A 23,067-nucleotide genomic window follows, 5' to 3' on the forward strand; every position below is an offset into this window, starting at 1 on the left:
CAGGCATCTAGTGGATAGTGAGGAGACGTTTGCTGTATGTGACAAAAAATGTTTTAACCTAAAAAACCTTTAACCTTTAACCTTTAAAGCACCACCTTTCAAAATGCCACACTCATGATCCAATTGATCAAACACAGCCATCAGGTGTAAAGACACTTTGGCGCTTAACTGTAAACACAAAAATCAAAGAACTGCAAAAGGCAACAGGTGAGTTCACCTGTCTTCAACAGATATGGAAAGCAAGCAACATGGCAGTGTGAGTGAGAGTAAGAGTGAGGATGAGAAGGGGAGCTCATAGTGTTTCATTTAGAAAAACATCTGAGATGTGGGGTTGTTACAGTTTACAGGTTTTCCAAAGCTCAACACACAAATCCATATATTGGTCACAAACAGAATGCAAAATACCCCATATCTCCTGTGAAATGAAACACTGCATTAAATATGTTATAAACACATCTCAAAAGCAATCATTTGCCCTGATAGTTCTTTCTTCAACCACTTACATATAAAATCTTTACATGTCAGTTTTTGTAACCTGTCACTGAAACACCATAATCAAAAACCATACCAAATCTACAAAACTATAAACCAATTATCAACCTTTGACCTTTGAGTTTTTAATTTTATAAAAAGTGTGTGTGTGTTTGTTTGAATGTTGGTGGCGGTGGTGGTGGGGGGAGGGGGGCATTGGGCTTGTATCTATGCTTAAATGAAGGCAATAATTTGTTGATTTTCAGTAAAACAATGATTATTTGTACTTGTGAGATAACAGTGTTACACACTGGTAAATAAATGTGCCATTTTGATTGGTTGTGTTTGAAAAAGGAAATCAAGTAACTTCCTGTTAGATGTTTGTGTGTCAGGTAGGGAAATGTGTGTTGTGTTTTGCAAAAAATATTTTATGAAATTGAAAACAAAGGCTGAGAATTAGCTTATGGTATTGTGGATTTGGTATGGAATTACGTGTTTCAGTGACTAACTAATTCAACAGAGTGAAATCATATGATCCATGTGTGTGCCATACGGTAGCGAAATGGTTATAAACAATTGTATCGTTTTTACTAAAGTGTTTCATTTGGCAAAAGATCTGATGTGTTCTGTTACATGGCTGTGTGGTTGTGTGAACTGTGTGTAATGTTTTGATTCAATGAGCCCTCTTTTCAAAGGTGTACTTAAGCAATTTAATTAAAAAAAAATGTAATACAGTCACGCTTTAGTGATAGTTTTGAACTCCCTGTGCTTGTTTTTGCCAAAGTGCTCTAAGGCAAGCTAATTCATTTTCATATGACCTCACAGATTAAATATGCTTCATTATTTGGAGAAAACTTGCTGAAGTCTATATTTGGCTTTGTTGATGTTCTCTAAAAGGATTTGCATGCATTTTACTGTAGTTAAAGAAAGGCAGCCTTTGGAAAACGGTTTTGAATAGAGAAGAATTTCAGATATTTTTCCTCTTAGTCTTCTTAGTGTGTGTTGCAGAGTAACAGGGACTCTGCTCTTGAATATTTCATTCGGTTCCTTATATTTGGTTGCTGCTGCCACTGCGTTGGTGGGATCGGAAGCAGTTGCAGCAGAGGCAGCGGCAGCTTTCAGTGGCTAAGATGAGTGCCGGCCTCTTTGTCTTTCTGCCCGCTTTTTTAAACTGCCTCCTGTCCACTTCACAGAGCCGAATTACAACGCCCACAGCTCATTACCCCCCTCCATCTCTCTGTCCATCACTCTCTCTGTCTTTCTCCTTCCCTTCTGCTCCCTCTCTTTCGCTCTCTGCGTCTGTATTGCATCATGTTTGCGACTGGCAGAAAACAAGCTTCTGTCTTTGCCGAGAAAGGAGTATCCACAGCGGCTGGCCATGCTGTCGTTTCACAGCGGCCTTCACAGACCACTTTACTACAGATAGCTTTACTGTCTAAACAGTTTACAGTCTAAAATAAACCAACAAAAGTCAATATAAACGGTTAAGAAAGGTTTGTACAACAAAACAAGAACCGCCAAATCCAATTACTATAAAAACTTACTATTTAATGACCTAAAACATCTACTAATGACCATTGGCAATGCTTTCAAAGGGCACTTTTCCTCTAATAGCAGTTTGTCCTACAGATGTTCAGCAGGTGATCAAGTTAAAGTCAGATACATTTTTTTTTGTTGAAAAGATGGACATTTAGCAAGGTCAGCTGTCCTATCATTAAGTGAATAAAGGTACTTCATACTGCTGTGTTTGTCTCCATATTTGATTTTGTGCTTATTTCCACCACTTTTCTTCTTCCACTAATGGAACCATAGACCTCCCTCCACACCTGTGGCTTACCAGCCCCACTCTCAGCAGGTCATCTGGTGCCCTTTCAAATCAGTGCAAAGTTACAGTCTCAGGCACCTACACGGTTCCTGTGTTAAAAGCTCCAGTGATTTACTGAACCTTTGTGCTGCCCCCAGTAGGTCAACATAATGTGCACCTCGTACGTCTCTGCATTTCATTTTGAACTGTTGTTCAGGCCAGGGGTGGACAGAATTCTACACTTTTACAAAGGCACTTCAGAATATGCAGCTGTGATGGTGACAGATTGATATATGATGATGTTTGAATGAGTTGCCTTTAGAGAACAGCAAAAACTATTTAAATATAGTTGACTTGGTGCTATTCAAAATGTCAAATGACAGAGAAAGAGTGAAGATGGAGAGATATAATAGGAGCAAAGTGAACTGAAAGAACATGAATCATGAAAAAAAGAACATGGGGGAAAGTGCATGACCAAAGGGTGACCAAAGGGTGATCATATTAATTTACATGCAAATGTGGTCATCCATTCAATAACAGTGTGACAAACAGGACTTGTATTTAAGCCTTCATCATTTACTCCCTTAGTCAATTATGATAACAAACTATTCCATAACATATAAATATAAAAAACAGACCAACTCAGTTTGTCACATCTCTGAATAGTCAAATGGGCTACATTTTACTGTGAGACACTACCGGAAGTCTTCAGCTGCTATGAATGTGCATCCACTTATGTGTACCATTTTTTGCCATAGATTCATTATAGTTACATTTTGCATTTAAATCTTCTATTTAGTCACATTGTGCATTTCAACAAGGCATACAGTACTGTCAATAGCAACTACAAAACCACATCAGTTTTTTAGAGAATCCCTATATTAGATAACCCATTCATCTTTTGTTCTCTAACAACCTGAAATACCCCTCCCTGTCCTAGGTCATGGCATTCTAGAAAAAGAAAAGACACACACACACACACACACACTCTCTCTCTCTCTCTCTCTCTCTCTCTGAGCTTTTCATGTTTGCCTGTGGTGGGCCCAGTGGGTTGCCTGTATCTGTTCGATGACAAAAGGGAAGATGAAGGTAGAGAGAGGGATGGCACCGGAGCACTGTGCTCCTCTTTAAAGTCACGCCGCCCTCAGACACGCCTCATTACCCACACAACACAACAGCCACACCAAGGGCATCCAGGAACCGGCTTTTTAATCAGAGGGGTACAAACGCACACACACACACACACACACACACACACACACACACACACACACACACACACACACACACACACACACGCACACACCACTCACACACTCAAGTTTACGTACATGGTTGACTTTGTCGAAGCAAATCTAAAACATTCATTATTGTTTTGCTCGTTTTGTGCATTCTCTCTCTCTCTCTCTCTCTCTCTCTCTCTCTCTCCTTCACACACAAGCACAGACTCATCCTTGCGCTGAGTGCTCCTCATGCGCTCAGTGGAGCGGGTGTAATGCGCCGGCGCGCAGGTGAAACAGCCGGAGAGTGGGAGGGAAAGAGAGGGAGGTGAGAAATGACTGACGCTGCTCTTTAATTGGCTCTCCTGCTAAAGCCGTCCGTGAGCGTGTCTGTGTCTGTGGGTGTGCGTGTGCGTGCACAGCCCTGTGGAAATGCTCGCTTTAAAAGCACACATGACCAATAAGAAGGCTGCCCTCAGAGAGATGCTTTTAGGGAGCTGAATCCCTTAAGAATGTCTCCCTCAGTGGTGTGTGGTCGTGTGTGTCTGTGTGTGTGCAGGGGGACATGAACCAAGACAAATCTGTTGGTAAATTTGAATTTGCTCTGCAGGTCAGTCTGGAAAGGATCCCACTGACACCCATTTTCCGGTTCACCCAGGTCACAAAATCAAACGACTGTAATGTTAAATAATCTGTTTGCACTCTGGCACTCTGACCTGGCTTATATCGATTGTGTCACATAATTTAAAACAAGTGTGATCAATTGTGACAAGCTTTATTTGTGTTTATTTTTTGCCACCTATGGTTACCATTATGCAAAATGTGTTTTATGCAAAATGTGTTTAAAGTCAGTGGGGGTGGTGTGTGTGTTGGGGGAGAGAAGAGTGAGAGAATGAGAGTGGAAGAGGACTGAGTGAATGTGTTAGACAGGGGGTGGAGGAGGGAGAAGAGAGAGAGAGAGAGAGAGAGAGAGAGAGAGAAAGTGAGGGTGGAAATGAAATCATGAGTCTGTTCATTTAATCTCTGACTGTGGGTCTGCTGTTTGTTCACTGAGATGTGTCCACAATCAAGGGTGACACAGAGCCATGACTAATCTTTGATTCAGGGGCATTTACAAGTTTGCTCAGACAAAGCAAACCATAGCTGAGAAGTATGGAGACTAAACAATGGCTTGCAGTTATCACTGTAGTACAAAACCAAACATATGATATGGACTAGCTGCTACCACAGTTCTGTGACTTGGATAACTATGCTTCTTAGTATTTAATGATTATTTCAACAGTGCTGCCTCTTAATTAAATGCTTTTGTTGGGCGGTGAATTTCCTATACCCTCACCCAGCAAACAGATGGTGCTAGATTCACTTACTGAAGCTGTGCCAAATCACCAAACCTAACGTAGCAGCATAGCTAGCACCTTCAAAAGAGACTTCCATATCTTATACAGTAGCATGGGGTTTTGTAGGCTGCAAGATGCACTGATCATGTAGTGTTTTACACAGTACAGTAAATGCAAGGACAGTATCTAGAAAACTACACACACAAGCTTCACTGAGACAGACTCCTTGTCATAGCAGATGGAAATGTGTCATTATTCTGAAGACAAAAGTCTTTGTGCTGTTTGTGTGGAAGATACACATGAACTAGCTGTCAGACCAGAAGCATTAACATAATCCACTCATGACATGCTCAGGACCAAAGAAAAGAAAGAATAAAAAATGAGCTCATAAATGCCAAGCCCTTCAACAGTCTCCAGTGGTCTCCAAAATCCTCATCAACGCTAAATACCTTCACATGATTAACTACTCGAGGTAAACAACCCTGTTGAAGGACAACTGCTCACGGACGCTAATTACTCTTTTTTTGAGCAAAACTTAATTAACAAGTAATTTGTCTCATCAACTCCACAATGACAGCTAAAGTGTGATATATTCAGACAATACTGACACTGCAGCAAATGAACCATGTACTATATCTGTTCCCAAAGTTCATCTCACATTGTGCCAGTCAAAGTGCTGTGATGAGAGAAACATCTGACTTTCCTCCATTTACTGTGCCTTGTTATGGAGCAATTCTTAGAGCAGAAATTATGGTATATGTGCATAGTTATTTATAAGGACGTGGTAAATATTAAACGTTTTTCCCATGTACTGGTTGTTTATGAAAGTCCTAGCTGAGCTCAATTATTATGACCGCCGCGCAGCGAAGCCAAATTTCCGTCAAGGATTCCCGGGACACTGAAAGACCGGGGTACACGGAACTTGGTGGGCATGTAACCCCACATGGATAGCATGGAACCATCGTTTTTCGTTTTGATCTGTAGCCCCCCCACTGGACTGGACCCCCAGAAAGGAGGGTAGGGCAGACACAGTTTTCTGTGAATATCTCGAGAACCGTAGGGTTTAGGAGGACCACCTTTTTACAGTGCATGAAAATGCACTGTTCTGTTATCCAAAGTCTTCTTCTTCTTATTACAGTGCATGAAAATGCACTGTTCTGTTATCCAAAGTATTCTTCTTCTTATTATTATTCTTCCCACCAAATTTCTGCGTCTAATTCAGCTTCAACCGTTTAACGTAGAAACTTCGTTCAAACTTTGTAACGTAGGTCTTGAAAAGGACACTTGAGGAATGTATTTTTCACTTTTGTAAACTTTATACTTTTTTGAGATATTAACAAAAACAAGCTTATTTTTTCCCCATAGACTTTACATTAGCACTAGGACATCACAATGGACTAATTAACTTGATTTGCACCTGTATCAACTTCCAGCTGCTCAACTAGGACCCATCAAAGGGCCAGTTAAACTGATTGCACCTGTATCAACTGCTTTCTGCTTAACTAGGCCAACTCTCTGTGTCTCTCCATTCTACAAGGATATAAGGCACATTCCATCCAACTTTCTATCCATTCATTCTCTTCAAACCATTCACTCATCCATCCATTAAACTATCCATCAACATCCATTAAACAATCTGCCTATCAACATCCATTCAACTTTCTGTCTGTCAACATCCATTACACTATCTACATTCAACTTTTAAACTATATACTCTGTCTCAGACTTTAAGCATACAATCTGGCTCTCTTAAGACTACTATTTCCTCTGCCCACAACTGTTTCAAAATAAATGTCCTCACTACAATAATTCACTATTAAATAATTTAACTATTTAAAATAAAAGTTTGTTTGCCAACTGTTTTTTCCAAATAAAATTTTATGTTAATATACAGTATGTTTATTTTTGCACTGTACTGTTCTTCCTAGGCTTCTTATTCTTAGCTTTATTATTACAGTGCATGAAAATGCACTGTACTGTTTTTCCTAGGCATTTTATTCTTCTTCTTCTAACGCAGTTAATGCAGCTTCAACAGTTTAACGTAGAAACTTCATTCAAACTATGTTACGTAGGTCTTACTTAGGACATGTGGGCTTTTTGTTTTTTTTCATCTTTGTAACTTTTATACTTTTAAACTATTAATTAAAAACTACTCAAAATGTCCCCATAGACTTAACATTGGGCTGATGACATCACAATAGAGCCGTTAAGCAATTAGAATCCTATGCCAGGTGGTCAGGCCACCTGGATCAACTGCCAGTCTCAGGCTTTAAGCATACAAACTGGCTCTATTAAGACTACACATCCTGTTCAACTGCTTCCTCTGCCAAAAACTGTTTCAAAATAAAAGTCCTCACTACAATATTTCACTGTTAAACAATTTAAACTACTGAACTTTTAACTGTTCAGCCATTATAACTGTTACTTGTCATCAACTATGACTCCTACCCACTGTACCTAGTTAGCATGGTTAGCATGTTAGCATAACTGCTAAAAATGCTAAAAATGCTAACAAAACGGCTAAAAATGATTAGCTAAGTTAGCTAAGTAACATGGTTAGCATAGTTAACGTTGTTAGCTAAGTCACATGGTTAGCATAGTTAACATTGTTAGCATAGTTAACATTGTTAGCATTTTTAACAAAACTGCTAGAAAACATTAGCTAAGTTAGCTGAGTCACATGGTTACTATAGCTAGCATGTTAGCATTGTTAGCAAAACTGCTAAAAATGATTAGCTAAGTTAGCTAAGTAATATGGTTAATATAGTTAGCATTTTAGTATAACTGCTAACAATTATTAGCTAAGTTAGCTAAGTCACATGGTTTACATAGTTAGCAGCATTACCATTATTAACATTTTTTCAAAAAATCCTAGAAAACATTAGCTAAGTTAGCTAAGTAACTTGGTTAACATTATTATCTTTGTTAACATAGTTAGCATAACTGCTAGCAAACATTAGAGCCATTCCAACTGTCAGTTATCGTCAACTATCTACCTAAATAATTTAACCATTTAAACTATCCACCTATTTAACTATTCAGTCATTCCAACTATATTAAATCTCATCTACTATAGCAAATCTACCTAGAAGTCAAAGTCAAAGTCAAAGTCAAAGTCAGCTTTATTGTCAATTTCTTCACATGTTCCAGACATACAAAGAGATCGAAATTACGTTTCTCACTATCCCACGGTGGAGACAAGACATATTTGACCAATTTTAAGTCCACAGACAAACATAACATTCAAGTAAACAAAAAGTAAGTAAATAAGTAAATAAGAGGGCACATATAATAATAATAAAAAATAAGAGCAGCAAAATTTTGTTGAAATTGTGCATAGACAGTCAATAAAATACTAGTGCAAATACTGTAAAATACTATAAAATACTGTTTGACCCTAAATAATAAAAGAAAGTGGCATAGTGGTGCAAGTTATTTAAGAGCAGCAGAAGTGTTGTGTTTTCAGGACAACAACACCCAAGTTGTAAAGTGTACAAGTGTGCAAGTGTTCAAGTGTGCAGGTGGAGTAGTGCAGGCGGCCATTGTGGGTCCAATGTCCAGGATGTTATGTAGCTGAGGGTGGAGGGGAGAGGAGGGAGAGAGTTCAGCATCCTTACAGCTTGGTGTATGAAGCTGTTGGTGAGTCTGGTAGTGCGGGGCGCAGGCTTCTGTACCTCTTCCCAGAGGGCAGTAGATCAAACAGATTGTGAGCGGGGTGACTTGCATCACTCACAATTTTGGTCGCCTTTTGGCGGGTGAGGTGGGTGGTGTAAATGTCCTTCAGGGAGGGAGTGAAGCACCAATGATCCTTCCAGCTGTGTTCACTATGCGCTGCAGGGCTTTCCTGTTGTATTCAGTGCAGCTTCCGCCCCACACAGCGATACAGCTGGAGAGGATGCTCTCAATGGTGCCTCGGTAGAATGTGGTCATGATGGCTGGTGGAGCACTTGCTCGCCTGAGTTTTTCGCGAGGAAGTACAGGCGGGCTGAGCTCTCTTCGCCAGTGATGCAGTGTTGGTGGTCCAGGAGAGGTCTTCACTGATGTGCACCCCCAGGAATTTGGTGCTGCTCGCTCTCTCCACCACAGCACCGGGTCGATGGTCAGTGGCAGGTGTTGGGTGTGACCTCTCCGGGAAGTCAACAGCAATCTCTTTGGTCTTGCTGACGTTCAGCAGGAGGTTGTTGTCCCTGCACCACGTGGTCAGATGGTCGACCTCCAACCTGTATTGAGTCTAAATTCGCCCTTGGTGATGAGACCCACCAGAGTTGTGTCGTCAGCAAATTTCACTATGTGATTGTTGCTGTAGGTTGCAGTGCAGTCATCGTCAGCAGGGTGAAGAGCAGCGGACTGAGCACGCAGCCTTGGGGGGCCCCCTGTGCTCAGTGTGATGCTGCTTGAGGTATTGTTGCCAACATTACTACTTGGGGCCTCTGACAGAGGAAGTCCAGTAGCCAGTTGCAGAGGTAGGTACTGAGTCCCAGTTTGTCGAGTTTGCAGATGAGTTGTTGTGGTATTATGGTGTTGAATGCAGAACTGAAGTCTATAAACAGCAATCTCACATATGAGTCTCTTTTTCCAGGTGGGTGAGGGCTGGGTGGAGGGCAGAGCAGATTGCATCCTCTGTAGGCCGCTTGGCTCGGTATGCAAACTGGAAGGGGTCAGGGTGGGGGGAGAATGGCTTTGATATGTGACATGACAAGCGCTCAAAGCACTTCATGATGATGGGTGTCAGTGCCACAGGGCGGTAGTCATTGAAGCAGGATGGAGCAGTTTTCTTGGCACAGGTATGATGGTGGCAGCTTTGAAACATGATGGGATGATGGCTTGCTTCAGGGAAGTGTTAAAGATGTCTGTGAAGACATCCTTAAGCTCCCCGCGCCCAGTCCTTCAGCGCACGACCTGGGATGTTGTCTGGACCTGTTGCCTTCACGGGTGTTGATAGCAGCAAATCATTTAACCATTTAAACTATCCACCTATGTAACTGTTCAGTCATTCCAACTATATTAAACCTCATCTACCTAGCAACCAATATAGTTTGTTTTACTCTGTATGATATTTTACATCATATTTTTGCATTTTCATGCACTGTATTTCCTTCAGGAAATGTAGGTCTTACTTAGGACACGTGGGCTTTGTATTTTTCATCTTTGTAACTTTTATACTTTTTAAACTATTAATAAAAAACTATTCAAAATGTCCCCATAGACATAACTTCCAGCTGCTCAACTAAGCCCCATCAAAGAGCCAGTTAAACTGATTGATTGATTGATTAAACTATTAATTAAAAACTATTAGGCCTTTATGACATCACAGCAATTAGACAACCTCATCTACCTAGCAAATAATTTAACCATTTAAACTATCCAGCTATTTAACTGTTCAGTCATTCCAACTATATTAAACCTCATCTACCTTGCAAATAATTTAACCTTTTAAACTATCCAGCTATTTAACTGTTCAGTCATTCCAACTATATTAAAGCTCATCTACCTAGTTCAGTCATTCCAACTATATTAAACCTCATCTACCTAGAAAATCATTTAACCTTTTAAACCATCACCCTATTTAACTGTCCAGTCATTCCAACTAATATTAAACCTCATCTACCTCGCAAATAATTTAACCTTTTAAACTATCCAGCTATTTAACTGTTCAGTCATTCTAACTATATTAAACCTCATCTACCGAGTTCAGTCATTCTAACTATATTAAACCTCATCTACCCTAGCAAATAATTTAACCTTTTAAACTATCACTCTATTTAAGTGTTCAGTCATTTCCAACTATATTAAACCTCATCTACCTCACAAATAATTTAACCTTTTTAAACTATCCAGCTATTTAACTGTTCAGTCATTCCAACTATATTAAACCTCATCATGTTGGTTTGCCAATTAGCATATCATCTGTTTTAACAATATATTTCACACAATATGTTTTGCATTTTTTCATACACTGGTAATTCCCTGGAATTGCGTTTTCTAGATTATTACAGTGCATGATGTTATCTGAAGTCTTCTTCTTCTTCTTCTTCTTCTTCTTCCCACCATATTTTCTCGTCTAATTCAGCTTCAACCGGTTAACATTAGAAACTTTGTTCAAACTTTGTAGCATTAGGTCTTGAAAAGGACACTTGAGGAATGTATTTTTCACTTTTGTAAACTTTATACTTTTTGAGATATTAACAAAAAACAAGCTTATTTTTCCCCATAGACTTTACATTAGCACTAGGACATCACAATGGACTAATTAACTTGATTTGCACCTGTATCAACTTCCAGCTGCTCAACTAGGACCCATCAAAGGGCCAGTTAAACTGATTGCACCTGTATCAACTGCTTTCTGCTTAACTAGGCCAACTCTCTGTGTCTCTCCATTCTACAAGGATATAAGGCACATTCCATCCAACTTTCTATCCATTCATTCTCTTCAAACCATTCACTCATCCATCCATTAAACTATCCATCAACATCCATTAAACAATCTGCCTATCAACATCCATTCAACTTTCTGTCTGTCAACATCCATTACACTATCTACATTCAACTTTTTAAACTATATACTCTGTCTCAGACTTTAAGCATACAATCTGGCTCTCTTAAGACTACTATTTCCTCTGCCCACAACTGTTTCAAAATAAATGTCCTCACTACAATAATTCACTATTAAATAATTTAACTTAAATAAAAGTTTGTTTGGCATTTTATGTTAATATACAGTATGTTTATTTTTGCACTGTACTGTTCTTCCTAGGCTTCTTATTCTTAGCTTTATTATTACAGTGCATGAAAATGCACTGTACTGTTTTTCCTAGGCATTTTATTCTTCTTCTTCTAACGCAGTTAATGCAGCTTCAACAGTTTAACGTAGAAACTTCATTCAAACTATGTTACGTAGGTCTTACTTAGGACATGTGGGCTTTGTATTTTTCATCTTTGTAACTTTTATACTTTTTAAACTATTAATTAAAAACTACTCAAAATGTCCCCATAGACTTAACATTGGGCTGATGACATCACAATAGAGCCGTTAAGCAATTAGAATCCTATGCCAGGTGGTCAGGCCACCTGGATCAACTGCCAGTCTCAGGCTTTAAGCATACAAACTGGCTCTATTAAGACTACACATCCTGTTCAACTGCTTCCTCTGCCAAAACTGTTTCAAAATAAAAGTCCTCACTACAATATTTCACTGTTAAACAATTTAAACTACTGAACTTTTTAACTGTTCAGCCATTATAACTGTTACTTGTCATCAACTATGACTCCTACCCACTGTACCTAGTTAGCATGGTTAGCATGTTAGCATAACTGCTAAAATGCTAACAATGCTAACAAACGGCTAAAAAATGATTAGCTAAGTTAGCTAAGTAACATGGTTAGCATAGTTAGCGTTGTTAGCTAAGTCACATGGTTAGCATAGTTAACATTGTTAGCATAGTTAACATTGTTAGCATTTTTAACAAAACTGCTAGAAAACATTAGCTAAGTTAGCTGAGTCACATGGTTACTATAGCTAGCATGTTAGCATTGTTAGCAAAACTGCTAAAAATGATTAGCTAAGTTAGCTAAGTAATATGGTTAATATAGTTAGCATTTTAGTATAACTGCTAACAATTATTAGCTAAGTTAGCTAAGTCACATGGTTTACATAGTTAGCAGCATTACCATTATTAACATTTTTTTCAAAATCCTAGAAAACATTAGCTAAGTTAGCTAAGTAACTTGGTTAACATTATTATCTTTGTTAACATAGTTAGCATAACTGCTAGCAAACATTAGAGCCATTCCAACTGTCAGTTATTCGTCAACTATCTACCTAAATAATTTAACCATTTAAACTATCCACCTATTTAACTATTCAGTCATTCCAACTATATTAAATCTCATCTACTATAGCAAATCTACCTAGAAAATCATTTAACCATTTAAACTATCCACCTATGTAACTGTTCAGTCATTCCAACTATATTAAACCTCATCTACCTAGCAACCAATATAGTTTGTTTTTACTCTGTATGATATTTTACATCATATTTTTGCATTTTCATGCACTGTATTTCCTTCAGGAAATGTAGGTCTTACTTAGGACACGTGGGCTTTGTATTTTTCATCTTTGTAACTTTTATACTTTTTAAACTATTAATAAAAAACTATTCAAAATGTCCCCATAGACATAACTTCCAGCTGCTCAACTAAGCCCCATCAAAGAGCCAGTTAAACTGATTGATTGATTGATTAAACTATTAATTAAAAACTATTAGGCCTTTATGACATCACAGCAATTAGACAACCTCATCTACCTAGCAAATAATTTAACCATTTAAACTATCCAGCTATTTAACTGTTCAGTCATTCCAACTATATTAAACCTCATCTACCTTGCAAATAATTTAACCTTTTAAACTATCCAGCTATTTAACTGTTCAGTCATTCCAACTATATTAAAGCTCATCTACCTAGTTCAGTCATTCCAACTATATTAAACCTCATCTACCTAGAAAATCATTTAACCTTTTAAACCATCACCCTATTTAACTGTCCAGTCATTCCAACTAATATTAAACCTCATCTACCTCGCAAATAATTTAACCTTTTAAACTATCCAGCTATTTAACTGTTCAGTCATTCTAACTATATTAAACCTCATCTACCGAGTTCAGTCATTCTAACTATATTAAACCTCATCTACCTAGCAAATAATTTAACCTTTTAAACTATCACTCTATTTAAGTGTTCAGTCATTCCAACTATATTAAACCTCATCTACCTCACAAATAATTTAACCTTTTAAACTATCCAGCTATTTAACTGTTCAGTCATTCCAACTATATTAAACCTCATCATGCTGGTTGCCAATTAGCATATCATCTGTTTTAACAATATATTTCACACAATATGTTTTGCATTTTCATACACTGGTAATTCCCTGGAATTGCGTTTTCTAGTTATTACAGTGCATGATGTTATCTGAAGTCTTCTTCTTCTTCTTCTTCTTCTTCTTCCCACCATATTTCTGCGTCTAATTCAGCTTCAACCGGTTAACGTAGAAACTTTGTTCAAACTTTGTAACGTAGGGTCTTGAAAAGGACACTTGAGGAATGTATTTTTCACTTTTTGTAAACTTTATACTTTTTGAGATATTAACAAAAAACAAGCTTATTTTTCCCCATAGACTTTACATTAGCACTAGGACATCACAATGGACTAATTAACTTGATTTGCACCTGTATCAACTTCCAGCTGCTCAACTAGGACCCATCAAAGGGCCAGTTAAACTGATTGCACCTGTATCAACTGCTTTCTGCTTAACTAGGCCAACTCTCTGTGTCTCTCCATTCTACAAGGATATAAGGCACATTCCATCCAACTTTCTATCCATTCATTCTCTTCAAACCATTCACTCATCCATCCATTAAACTATCCATCAACATCCATTAAACAATCTGCCTATCAACATCCATTCAACTTTCTGTCTGTCAACATCCATTACACTATCTACATTCAACTTTTAAACTATATACTCTGTCTCAGACTTTAAGCATACAATCTGGCTCTCTTAAGACTACTATTTCCTCTGCCCACAACTGTTTCAAAATAAATGTCCTCACTACAATAATTCACTATTAAATAATTTAACTTAAATAAAAGTTTGTTTGGCATTTTATGTTAATATACAGTATGTTTATTTTTGCACTGTACTGTTCTTCCTAGGCTTCTTATTCTTAGCTTTATTATTACAGTGCATGAAAATGCACTGTACTGTTTTTCCTAGGCATTTTATTCTTCTTCTTCTAACGCAGTTAATGCAGCTTCAACAGTTTAACGTAGAAACTTCATTCAAACTATGTTACGTAGGTCTTACTTAGGACATGTGGGCTTTGTATTTTTCATCTTTGTAACTTTTATACTTTTTAAACTATTAATTAAAAACTACTCAAAATGTCCCCATAGACTTAACATTGGGCTGATGACATCACAATAGAGCCGTTAAGCAATTAGAATCCTATGCCAGGTGGTCAGGCCACCTGGATCAACTGCCAGTCTCAGGCTTTAAGCATACAAACTGGCTCTATTAAGACTACACATCCTGTTCAACTGCTTCCTCTGCCAAAAACTGTTTCAAAATAAAAGTCCTCACTACAATATTTCACTGTTAAACAATTTAAACTACTGAACTTTTTAACTGTTCAGCCATTATAACTGTTACTTGTCATCAACTATGACTCCTACCCACTGTACCTAGTTAGCATGGTTAGCATGTTAGCATAACTGCTAAAAATGCTAACAATGCTAACAAAACGGCTAAAAATGATTAGCTAAGTTAGCTAAGTAACATGGTTAGCATAGTTAGCGTTGTTAGCTAAGTCACATGGTTAGCATAGTTAACATTGTTAGCATAGTTAACATTGTTAGCATTTTTAACAAAACTGCTAGAAAACATTAGCTAAGTTAGCTGAGTCACATGGTTACTATAGCTAGCATGTTAGCATTGTTAGCAAAACTGCTAAAAATGATTAGCTAAGTTAGCTAAGTAATATGGTTAATATAGTTAGCATTTTAGTATAACTGCTAACAATTATTAGCTAAGTTAGCTAAGTCACATGGTTTACATAGTTAGCAGCATTACCATTATTAACATTTTTTCAAAAATCCTAGAAAACATTAGCTAAGTTAGCTAAGTAACTTGGTTAACATTATTATCTTTGTTAACATAGTTAGCATAACTGCTAGCAAACATTAGAGCCATTCCAACTGTCAGTTATCGTCAACTATCTACCTAAATAATTTAACCATTTAAACTATCCACCTATTTAACTATTCAGTCATTCCAACTATATTAAATCTCATCTACTATAGCAAATCTACCTAGAAAATCATTTAACCATTTAAACTATCCACCTATGTAACTGTTCAGTCATTCCAACTATATTAAACCTCATCTACCTAGCAACCAATATAGTTTGTTTTTACTCTGTATGATATTTTACATCATATTTTTGCATTTTCATGCACTGTATTTCCTTCAGGAAATGTAGGTCTTACTTAGGACATGTGGGCTTTGTATTTTTCATCTTTGTAACTTTTATACTTTTTAAACTATTAATAAAAAACTATTCAAAATGTCCCCATAGACATAACTTCCAGCTGCTCAACTAAGCCCCATCAAAGAGCCAGTTAAACTGATTGATTGATTGATTAAACTATTAATTAAAAACTATTAGGCCTTTATGACATCACAGCAATTAGACAACCTCATCTACCTAGCAAATAATTTAACCATTTAAACTATCCAGCTATTTAACTGTTCAGTCATTCCAACTATATTAAACCTCATCTACCTTGCAAATAATTTAACCTTTTAAACTATCCAGCTATTTAACTGTTCAGTCATTCCAACTATATTAAAGCTCATCTACCTAGTTCAGTCATTCCAACTATATTAAACCTCATCTACCTAGAAAATCATTTAACCTTTTAAACCATCACCCTATTTAACTGTCCAGTCATTCCAACTAATATTAAACCTCATCTACCGTAAATAATTTAACCTTTTAAAAATAATTTAACCTTTTAAACTATCCAGCTATTTAACTGTTCAGTCATTCTAACTATATTAAACCTCATCTACCTCACAAAGTTCAGTCATTCTAACTATATTAAACCTCATCTACCTAGCAAATAATTTAACCTTTTAAACTATCACTCTATTTAAGTGTTCAGTCATTCCAACTATATTAAACCTCATCTACCTCACAAATAATTTAACCTTTTAAACTATCCAGCTATTTAACTGTTCAGTCATTCCAACTATATTAAACCTCATCATGTTGGTTGCCAATTAGCATATCATCTGTTTTAACAATATATTTCACACAATATGTTTTGCATTTTCATACACTGGTAATTCCCTGGAATTGCGTTTTCTAGTTATTACAGTGCATGATGTTATCTGAAGTCTTCTTCTTCTTCTTCTTCTTCTTCTTCCCACCATATTTCTGCGTCTAATTCAGCTTCAACCGGTTAACGTAGAAACTTTGTTCAAACTTTGTAACGTAGGTCTTGAAAAGGACACTTGAGGAATGTATTTTTCACTTTTGTAAACTTTATACTTTTTGAGATATTAACAAAAAACAAGCTTATTTTTCCCCATAGACTTTATATTAGCACTATGACATCACAATGGACTAACTAGAAAATGTAATTTCGAGGAAATTACCAGTGCATGAAAATATAAACATACTGTATATTAACATAAAATGCAAAACAAACTTTTATTTGATAACAGTCGGCAGAAGTCATAGTTGATAACAACTGACAGTTGAAATGGCTGAACAGTTAAATAGTTGAGTAGTTTAAATAGTTAAATTATTTAATAGTGAATTATTGTAGTGAGGACATTTATTTTGAAACAGTTGTGGGCAGAGGAAATAGTTGAACAGGATCTGTAGAGCCAGATTGTATGTTTAAAGCCTGAGACAGAGTATATAGTTTAAAAGTTAAATGTAGATAGTGTAATGGATGTTGATAGACAGAAAGTTGAATGGATGTTGATAGGCAGATTGTTTAATACAGGGGTCACAAACACCCGGCCCGCGGGCCAAATCCGGCCCGCGTCCTGCCCAATAACGGCCCGCGACGTATGACAAAATAATAATGTAATCCGGCCCTTGAGGCTATTAATTACGACAAACAACGATACTGATTAAAATAGACGATAGATCCAGGTACGGTGACAAATCTCATTTATAGGCCTACTCTGCTCCACTATGTGCAAGACATCCATAGCTTGATTCAAACCCAAAATCGCTGCGCAAAGTTTTCAGGAAATACTTGTATTACACGCGAGAAACACAAAGACGTGCATATGTAATGACGCGGAAGCGATGCAGGCCATAGTGTTGCAGAAATTGAAGCAGAAATTAAGCAGAAATAGGCCTACACCAAACGATGAAAAACGTTCACGTGCGATGAAGTCTTAGGTAAGCTATGTTATTCACCTATTCTAATTCTGAAGGAGAATATCCTTTTGGAGATTATGATTGATCGTCTATGACAGTGATAGTCACGGTGCGTCTGTGAATGGAGGTGCGTGTATACAACGGTGTCCACTAAGCATACCATGCTTGTTTCGACCCTCTGCCCGACATAGCTTGGAGGTTGCAGTGGTAATCGTGATGATAGTGTCCGTAATGGATGTGGTACAGACAGCAGGGCTAGTAGAAATAGGGCTCTAAAGAACTACAAAGTCAACCGCAATATGATGCAAACTTCTGGGTACTGCAGATTACCCGCGATAGGAACTGTTTGACCAGAATACTTTATTGTAGGCCTATATTGTAGTAATCTATTACTAAACCACAACATATTAGGTGTTGGTATTAATTATGTTAATTTGTTAATTTGTTAATTTGTTATGTGGGTAATATGAAAAAAGGAAAGTAAACCTGCTTAAATATGTTCATCCAGTATTTACTGAAAGGTGCATAATTTGAGGTGCTTGCCATCCAGTGACAAATTACATGGGTAAATTTACCCCCTTCATAAACTTTTGTTTTACTCAAAGATTTTTACATTTACAGTAGGACTTCATCTCTGACCACTTTCAAGCCATGGCCTTTTGAAATTTTGATATAAAAATCCAGTGGTGTTGCTTTCTTAACCCTGATGCCTAGTTTGCCAGGTTTAAAAAAGTTATGAGGAAATATTTTTATTTGGTGTGAAACACACACACATACCTGTTTTTATGTTTTTCATTTATTTTATAATTTGTATTAATATTTATTTTATCATTATTTTATTTATAAGCTAAGGTTGCTAGCACAGGTGTCTAAAACTAGATAAAAACACTTGCACTTTCTGTTTGCAGTTTTGTGTGGTATTTGAAAAAAAGAACATTGTATTTTCAGATATAGCCGGCCCTCCAATCAGATGACGTTGGCAGAATTGGCCCCCAGCTCATTTGAGTTTGAGACCCCTGGTTTAATAGATGTTGATGGGATAGTTTAATGGGTAGATGAGTGAATGGTTTGAAGAGGATGAATGGATAGAAAGTTGGATGGAATGTGCCTTATATCCTTGTAGAATGGAGACACACAGAGAGTTGGCCTAATTGAGCAGAAAGCAGTTGATACAGGTGCAATCAGTTTAACTAGCTTTTTGATGGGACCTAGTTGAGTATGTTGGTCTTAAGGGGCCATGTCAACCCATCCCATTACCACTTTTTTCATGTATAGCGTAGGGCTGGGCGATATATGCGATATGTAGATATAGATAGCGATATGTATCGCAATAGATGTAATCGATATCAATAAAAAATATGTTCGATAGAACATTCGATAATTAAAAGCAACACACACCTCCCGCCTTACGTTATCCATAAATAAATAGGCTAAATATATCTTGCATTGTAGCTAGTATGTGCAACTCTACCAGAGTAGGCGATAGAAGTAGGCCTACCTCAACACAGACTTGAGTCCTTGCCCCGTGCTCTCTCTCTCTCTCTCCCTCTCAACAGGCGCATCCCTCCTCTGCACATAATCCATTCAACATTCACAATCGTGGAACACGACTTGCTAAATTGCTATTATATACAGAGCACGCTGCACAAATAGTTCAAAACTGTTGCATTCAAATTGACTGCTAGGTTCTAATCATCTCAATCCAGATGCAAATGGAAAAGTATTTTCCAAGACTCAAACGGGCCTGTCCCAAGGAGAAAAAGTATTCATTTGAAACTTAAACACAAGTGGGGAAACTGTAGGCTAGACTATGATAACTAGCAAATTAAGCTACTTTGTTTACAATATTTCCAGGCTTCAACCAGTGCTGCTTTTCATTCAGACTTATGTGCACATTTATTTATTTGAGTGTTTTTCATGATTGTGTTGCTATTTATTTTCCCTGTTTGCTTTGATTGATAACTGAGGTGATTAAAATCAGAGGAAGGTTAAGTTTAAAATAAAAGAGTTTAAATTGAACTTTTTTTCCCTTCTGGTCCTTAATTTAAAAAATCAATAATTATCGATATCGACTGATATGAAATACTTATATCGTGATACAGTTTTCAGCCATATTGCCCAGCCCTAGTATAGCGCCACCTAGTTAAAAATTAAAAAGCAAAAAATTAGGTGTTTTCATCACAATATCTCTGGCTGACATGGTCAAAACTGCACGAAATTGAAAGTGTAGGATCATTATGACACCCTCCGAATGCATGCCAAGTTTCGTGAACTTTCGTTCATGGGGGGCCTTACAATAAAATAATTTATGTGTACATTTAGTGACCGTACACCAACAGAGTTTTTTGTGAATATATTGAGAACCGTAGGGCCTAGGATGACCAATTTTTTCGTATGTTTGCCTCCAGGGGTCATGTTAACCCATTCCATATGCACACATGTGCATAAACAGATACACACGCACACACATACATTCACAGTAATCATATGTATGACACATACTCACACAGTAGACATATGTACGCATGCATGCACATGCACACACACAGGCACATACACACACACACACACACACACACACCCACACACATAACATACAACATAAACATGTACACGCAGACATGCACACAATTCAAGAATTTCTCAGAATTATGAACAGGCAAGATGGGGATGGGGTTGTATAAAATTAATTTTACATGTGAAATCTATGAACTAATCATGTTTTGGTAGGGTACAACTCGGGACGATTGAAACGGGGGACGAATGAAACATTCCGGTTTTCTCCGAGTGCAACGATGATAGACAGTCATCATTTGGACAAAACATAGAGCATATTAACCTCCGTTGCTCAGCCAAATGCCTTCCTGTTACGTCCTGGTATCACGGAGTTACAGGCGATAAACGATTTTTGATGGTCACAAGTTTACTTCATTAGCGGTTTTTTTTTGATTATTAAAGAGTGTTTTTCATTTAAACGTTTGACTTCATGCTTATTCAATAGAGCATTTAGTGCTCTCCCCAATCCCAGACGTTCACATTGCATGTTTGTTTGTAATGGATGCAAAACAGCCTATAATGCTAGATGTCTATGGCGGGACGATTGAAACACCTGTTTCATTTGTCCCGACCAGGCAGTAAACCCCATTTATTCTCAGTCAATGCACACATATCTGTGTTTATACTATATTTTATGCAGGTGAGACATGGAAAAGCAGTTTTAGAAAGATGCAAATATATTTGGGGCTATCAGGTAGGGGGTCGAGTTTTGCCATGTTAACCTATGGAGACCGACGGCCTGTCGGTCATGGAGGGCACTTATTTGGATGTGTGGTGGCTTTAACCACGTAAAAACAGAGTGAAATAACATTTTGTACTATAGAAACATTATATAATTCGAAACATGCATTATTCTAGCTATATTAATGGCATAGTGCATGCTATTTCCATAACCGTGAGATAAGCGCTTTACCATGACGTCAATGAGTTGTTAACAGACATGAACCAAGACATATAGCCCAGCAGTAATCTATCTAAAATAACACCTACTTGAAGTACCATTTATGATATGTTGTCAAATATTGAAATTGTGGGAAGTTTACATAATTTAAGCTGTATGTTTCATTCGTCCCCCATGCTGTTTCATTCGTCCCAGCCAGGAGGGACGAATGAAACAAAACGCACGTTCGACTTCTCCTTAAATAACTCTTGAACGGTTTTGTTCAGAGCTGTAGATGCAACTGTATTTGACAGAGGATAGATGTAGGTTGCTAGAGACAAAATATTAACTTTTTAGTGTTTTACGATGTCTTTGTAAATTACATTTAATTAAGAAGTGTTTCATTCGTCCCGGTTCTCCCCTACTTGTTGTCTAGCAGATACCAGTGAGAATTGAGTGTGCATAATGCAATTTAGTGAGACAGTTAGAATCATATATACCTTTCAGCGTGATTTATTTTTGTGGAAAAAATGTGCTGGACTGGGCAGCGGTCGTATTTTGTATTTTACATCTAGTTGTTTCAGTATTGGTTGTTATGAGAAATGTCACTCCCTGAGGCGCTTAGTACTGTGACTAGCGACTGAGTTAAAGTTAATAGCACAATGCCATTCTCAGCAGGCTAACATGCTGTTCTTAGATGATGGTGTAATTGAGGTACGAGCCCCATTAGCAAGAATGTCAGATCAGAGCTGACACACACACACACACACACACACACACACACGCACACACACACACACAGAGACACACACACACACACACACACGCACACACAGAGACACGCACACATGCACGCACACGCCCGCGCACACACACACACACAGACACACACACACATACATGCACGCATATGCACGCACACACACAAATGTTTCTTTCTCTCAGCTGCACCTCTTGGAGGGGAAATACAGTCCAGCACAAGTCGGCTCTGACTCACCCACAGCACGTCACTGTGGCGGTACTGCCTCCAGGCTCGTCCGGAGTCACTGTAGAGCAGCTGGTACTGGCCAACCCAGTCCTGACTGCTCCAGCGGCCCTGTGTGGCCAGGGCACTGACCTCCACGCGCTCCCGCAGGTCCACCTGCAGCCACGGGCGCTGGTCCTCTCCCGCAGGTGACCAGCCGCCCCCACCTGGGACAGGAGCAGAGAGCGAGATTGTAATCAAAGGAGGAGGGACCGGAGAGAGAAAGAGAAGGAGGGAGAGAGAGTGTAAGTGTGTTGAGAGAGAGAGAGAGTGAGTAGCTGTGTTGAGAAATAGAGAGGGAGAGGGTGAGAGAAAGTCAGTTTGTTCAGAAAGAGAAAGGTTGAGAGAGTAAGTGTGTTGAGAGAGAGAGAGAGAGAAGGGGTAAGTAAGAGAGAGATGAGGAAAAGAGAATAAAGAGAGAGAATGGAGAGTGAGAAGGGCAGAATAGTGGGAGGTAGAGACGAGGGAATGGGAGTGAGAGTGCAGAGGGGAGGGATAGATGGAGCGAGAGATAAAGTGGAATGAGAGGAGGAAATCAAGATGGGCTGAGGGAGATAAGGACGAAAGAGAGATTAGAGTATCGAATGAGCTGAGGAAGAGGTATGGGAAGGATTAGAAAGGCATGGAGGGGGGGGGTAGCAAACCTAAAGAAAGAACAGGGACAAGGAGAGCTGGGAAGTACACGTGCATGGAGGACAAGGAAGACAAGACAGGAAGACATGAAGAGTGGGGGATATGAGGAGAAGAGGAGAAATGACAATTCACTAACGGGGAATATAGTGAGCAAACCACCAGCAGACACAATAGACGACC

General features: G+C 38.1%; 1 protein-coding gene across 1 annotated transcript in view; it reads right to left on the reverse strand.

The window, feature by feature from the left end:
* Nucleotides 1–23,067, reverse strand: part of cntnap5l (contactin associated protein family member 5 like) — an 88,343-nt gene that overhangs the window by 40,917 nt on the left and 24,359 nt on the right. Inside the window, 1 exon segment of the mRNA XM_048234535.1 lies at nt 22,228–22,421. Coding sequence (XP_048090492.1) covers nt 22,228–22,421 — 194 coding nt within the window.

Source organism: Alosa alosa, chromosome 23 (genome assembly GCF_017589495.1).
Source record: "Alosa alosa isolate M-15738 ecotype Scorff River chromosome 23, AALO_Geno_1.1, whole genome shotgun sequence".
NCBI lineage: Eukaryota > Metazoa > Chordata > Actinopteri > Clupeiformes > Clupeidae > Alosa > Alosa alosa.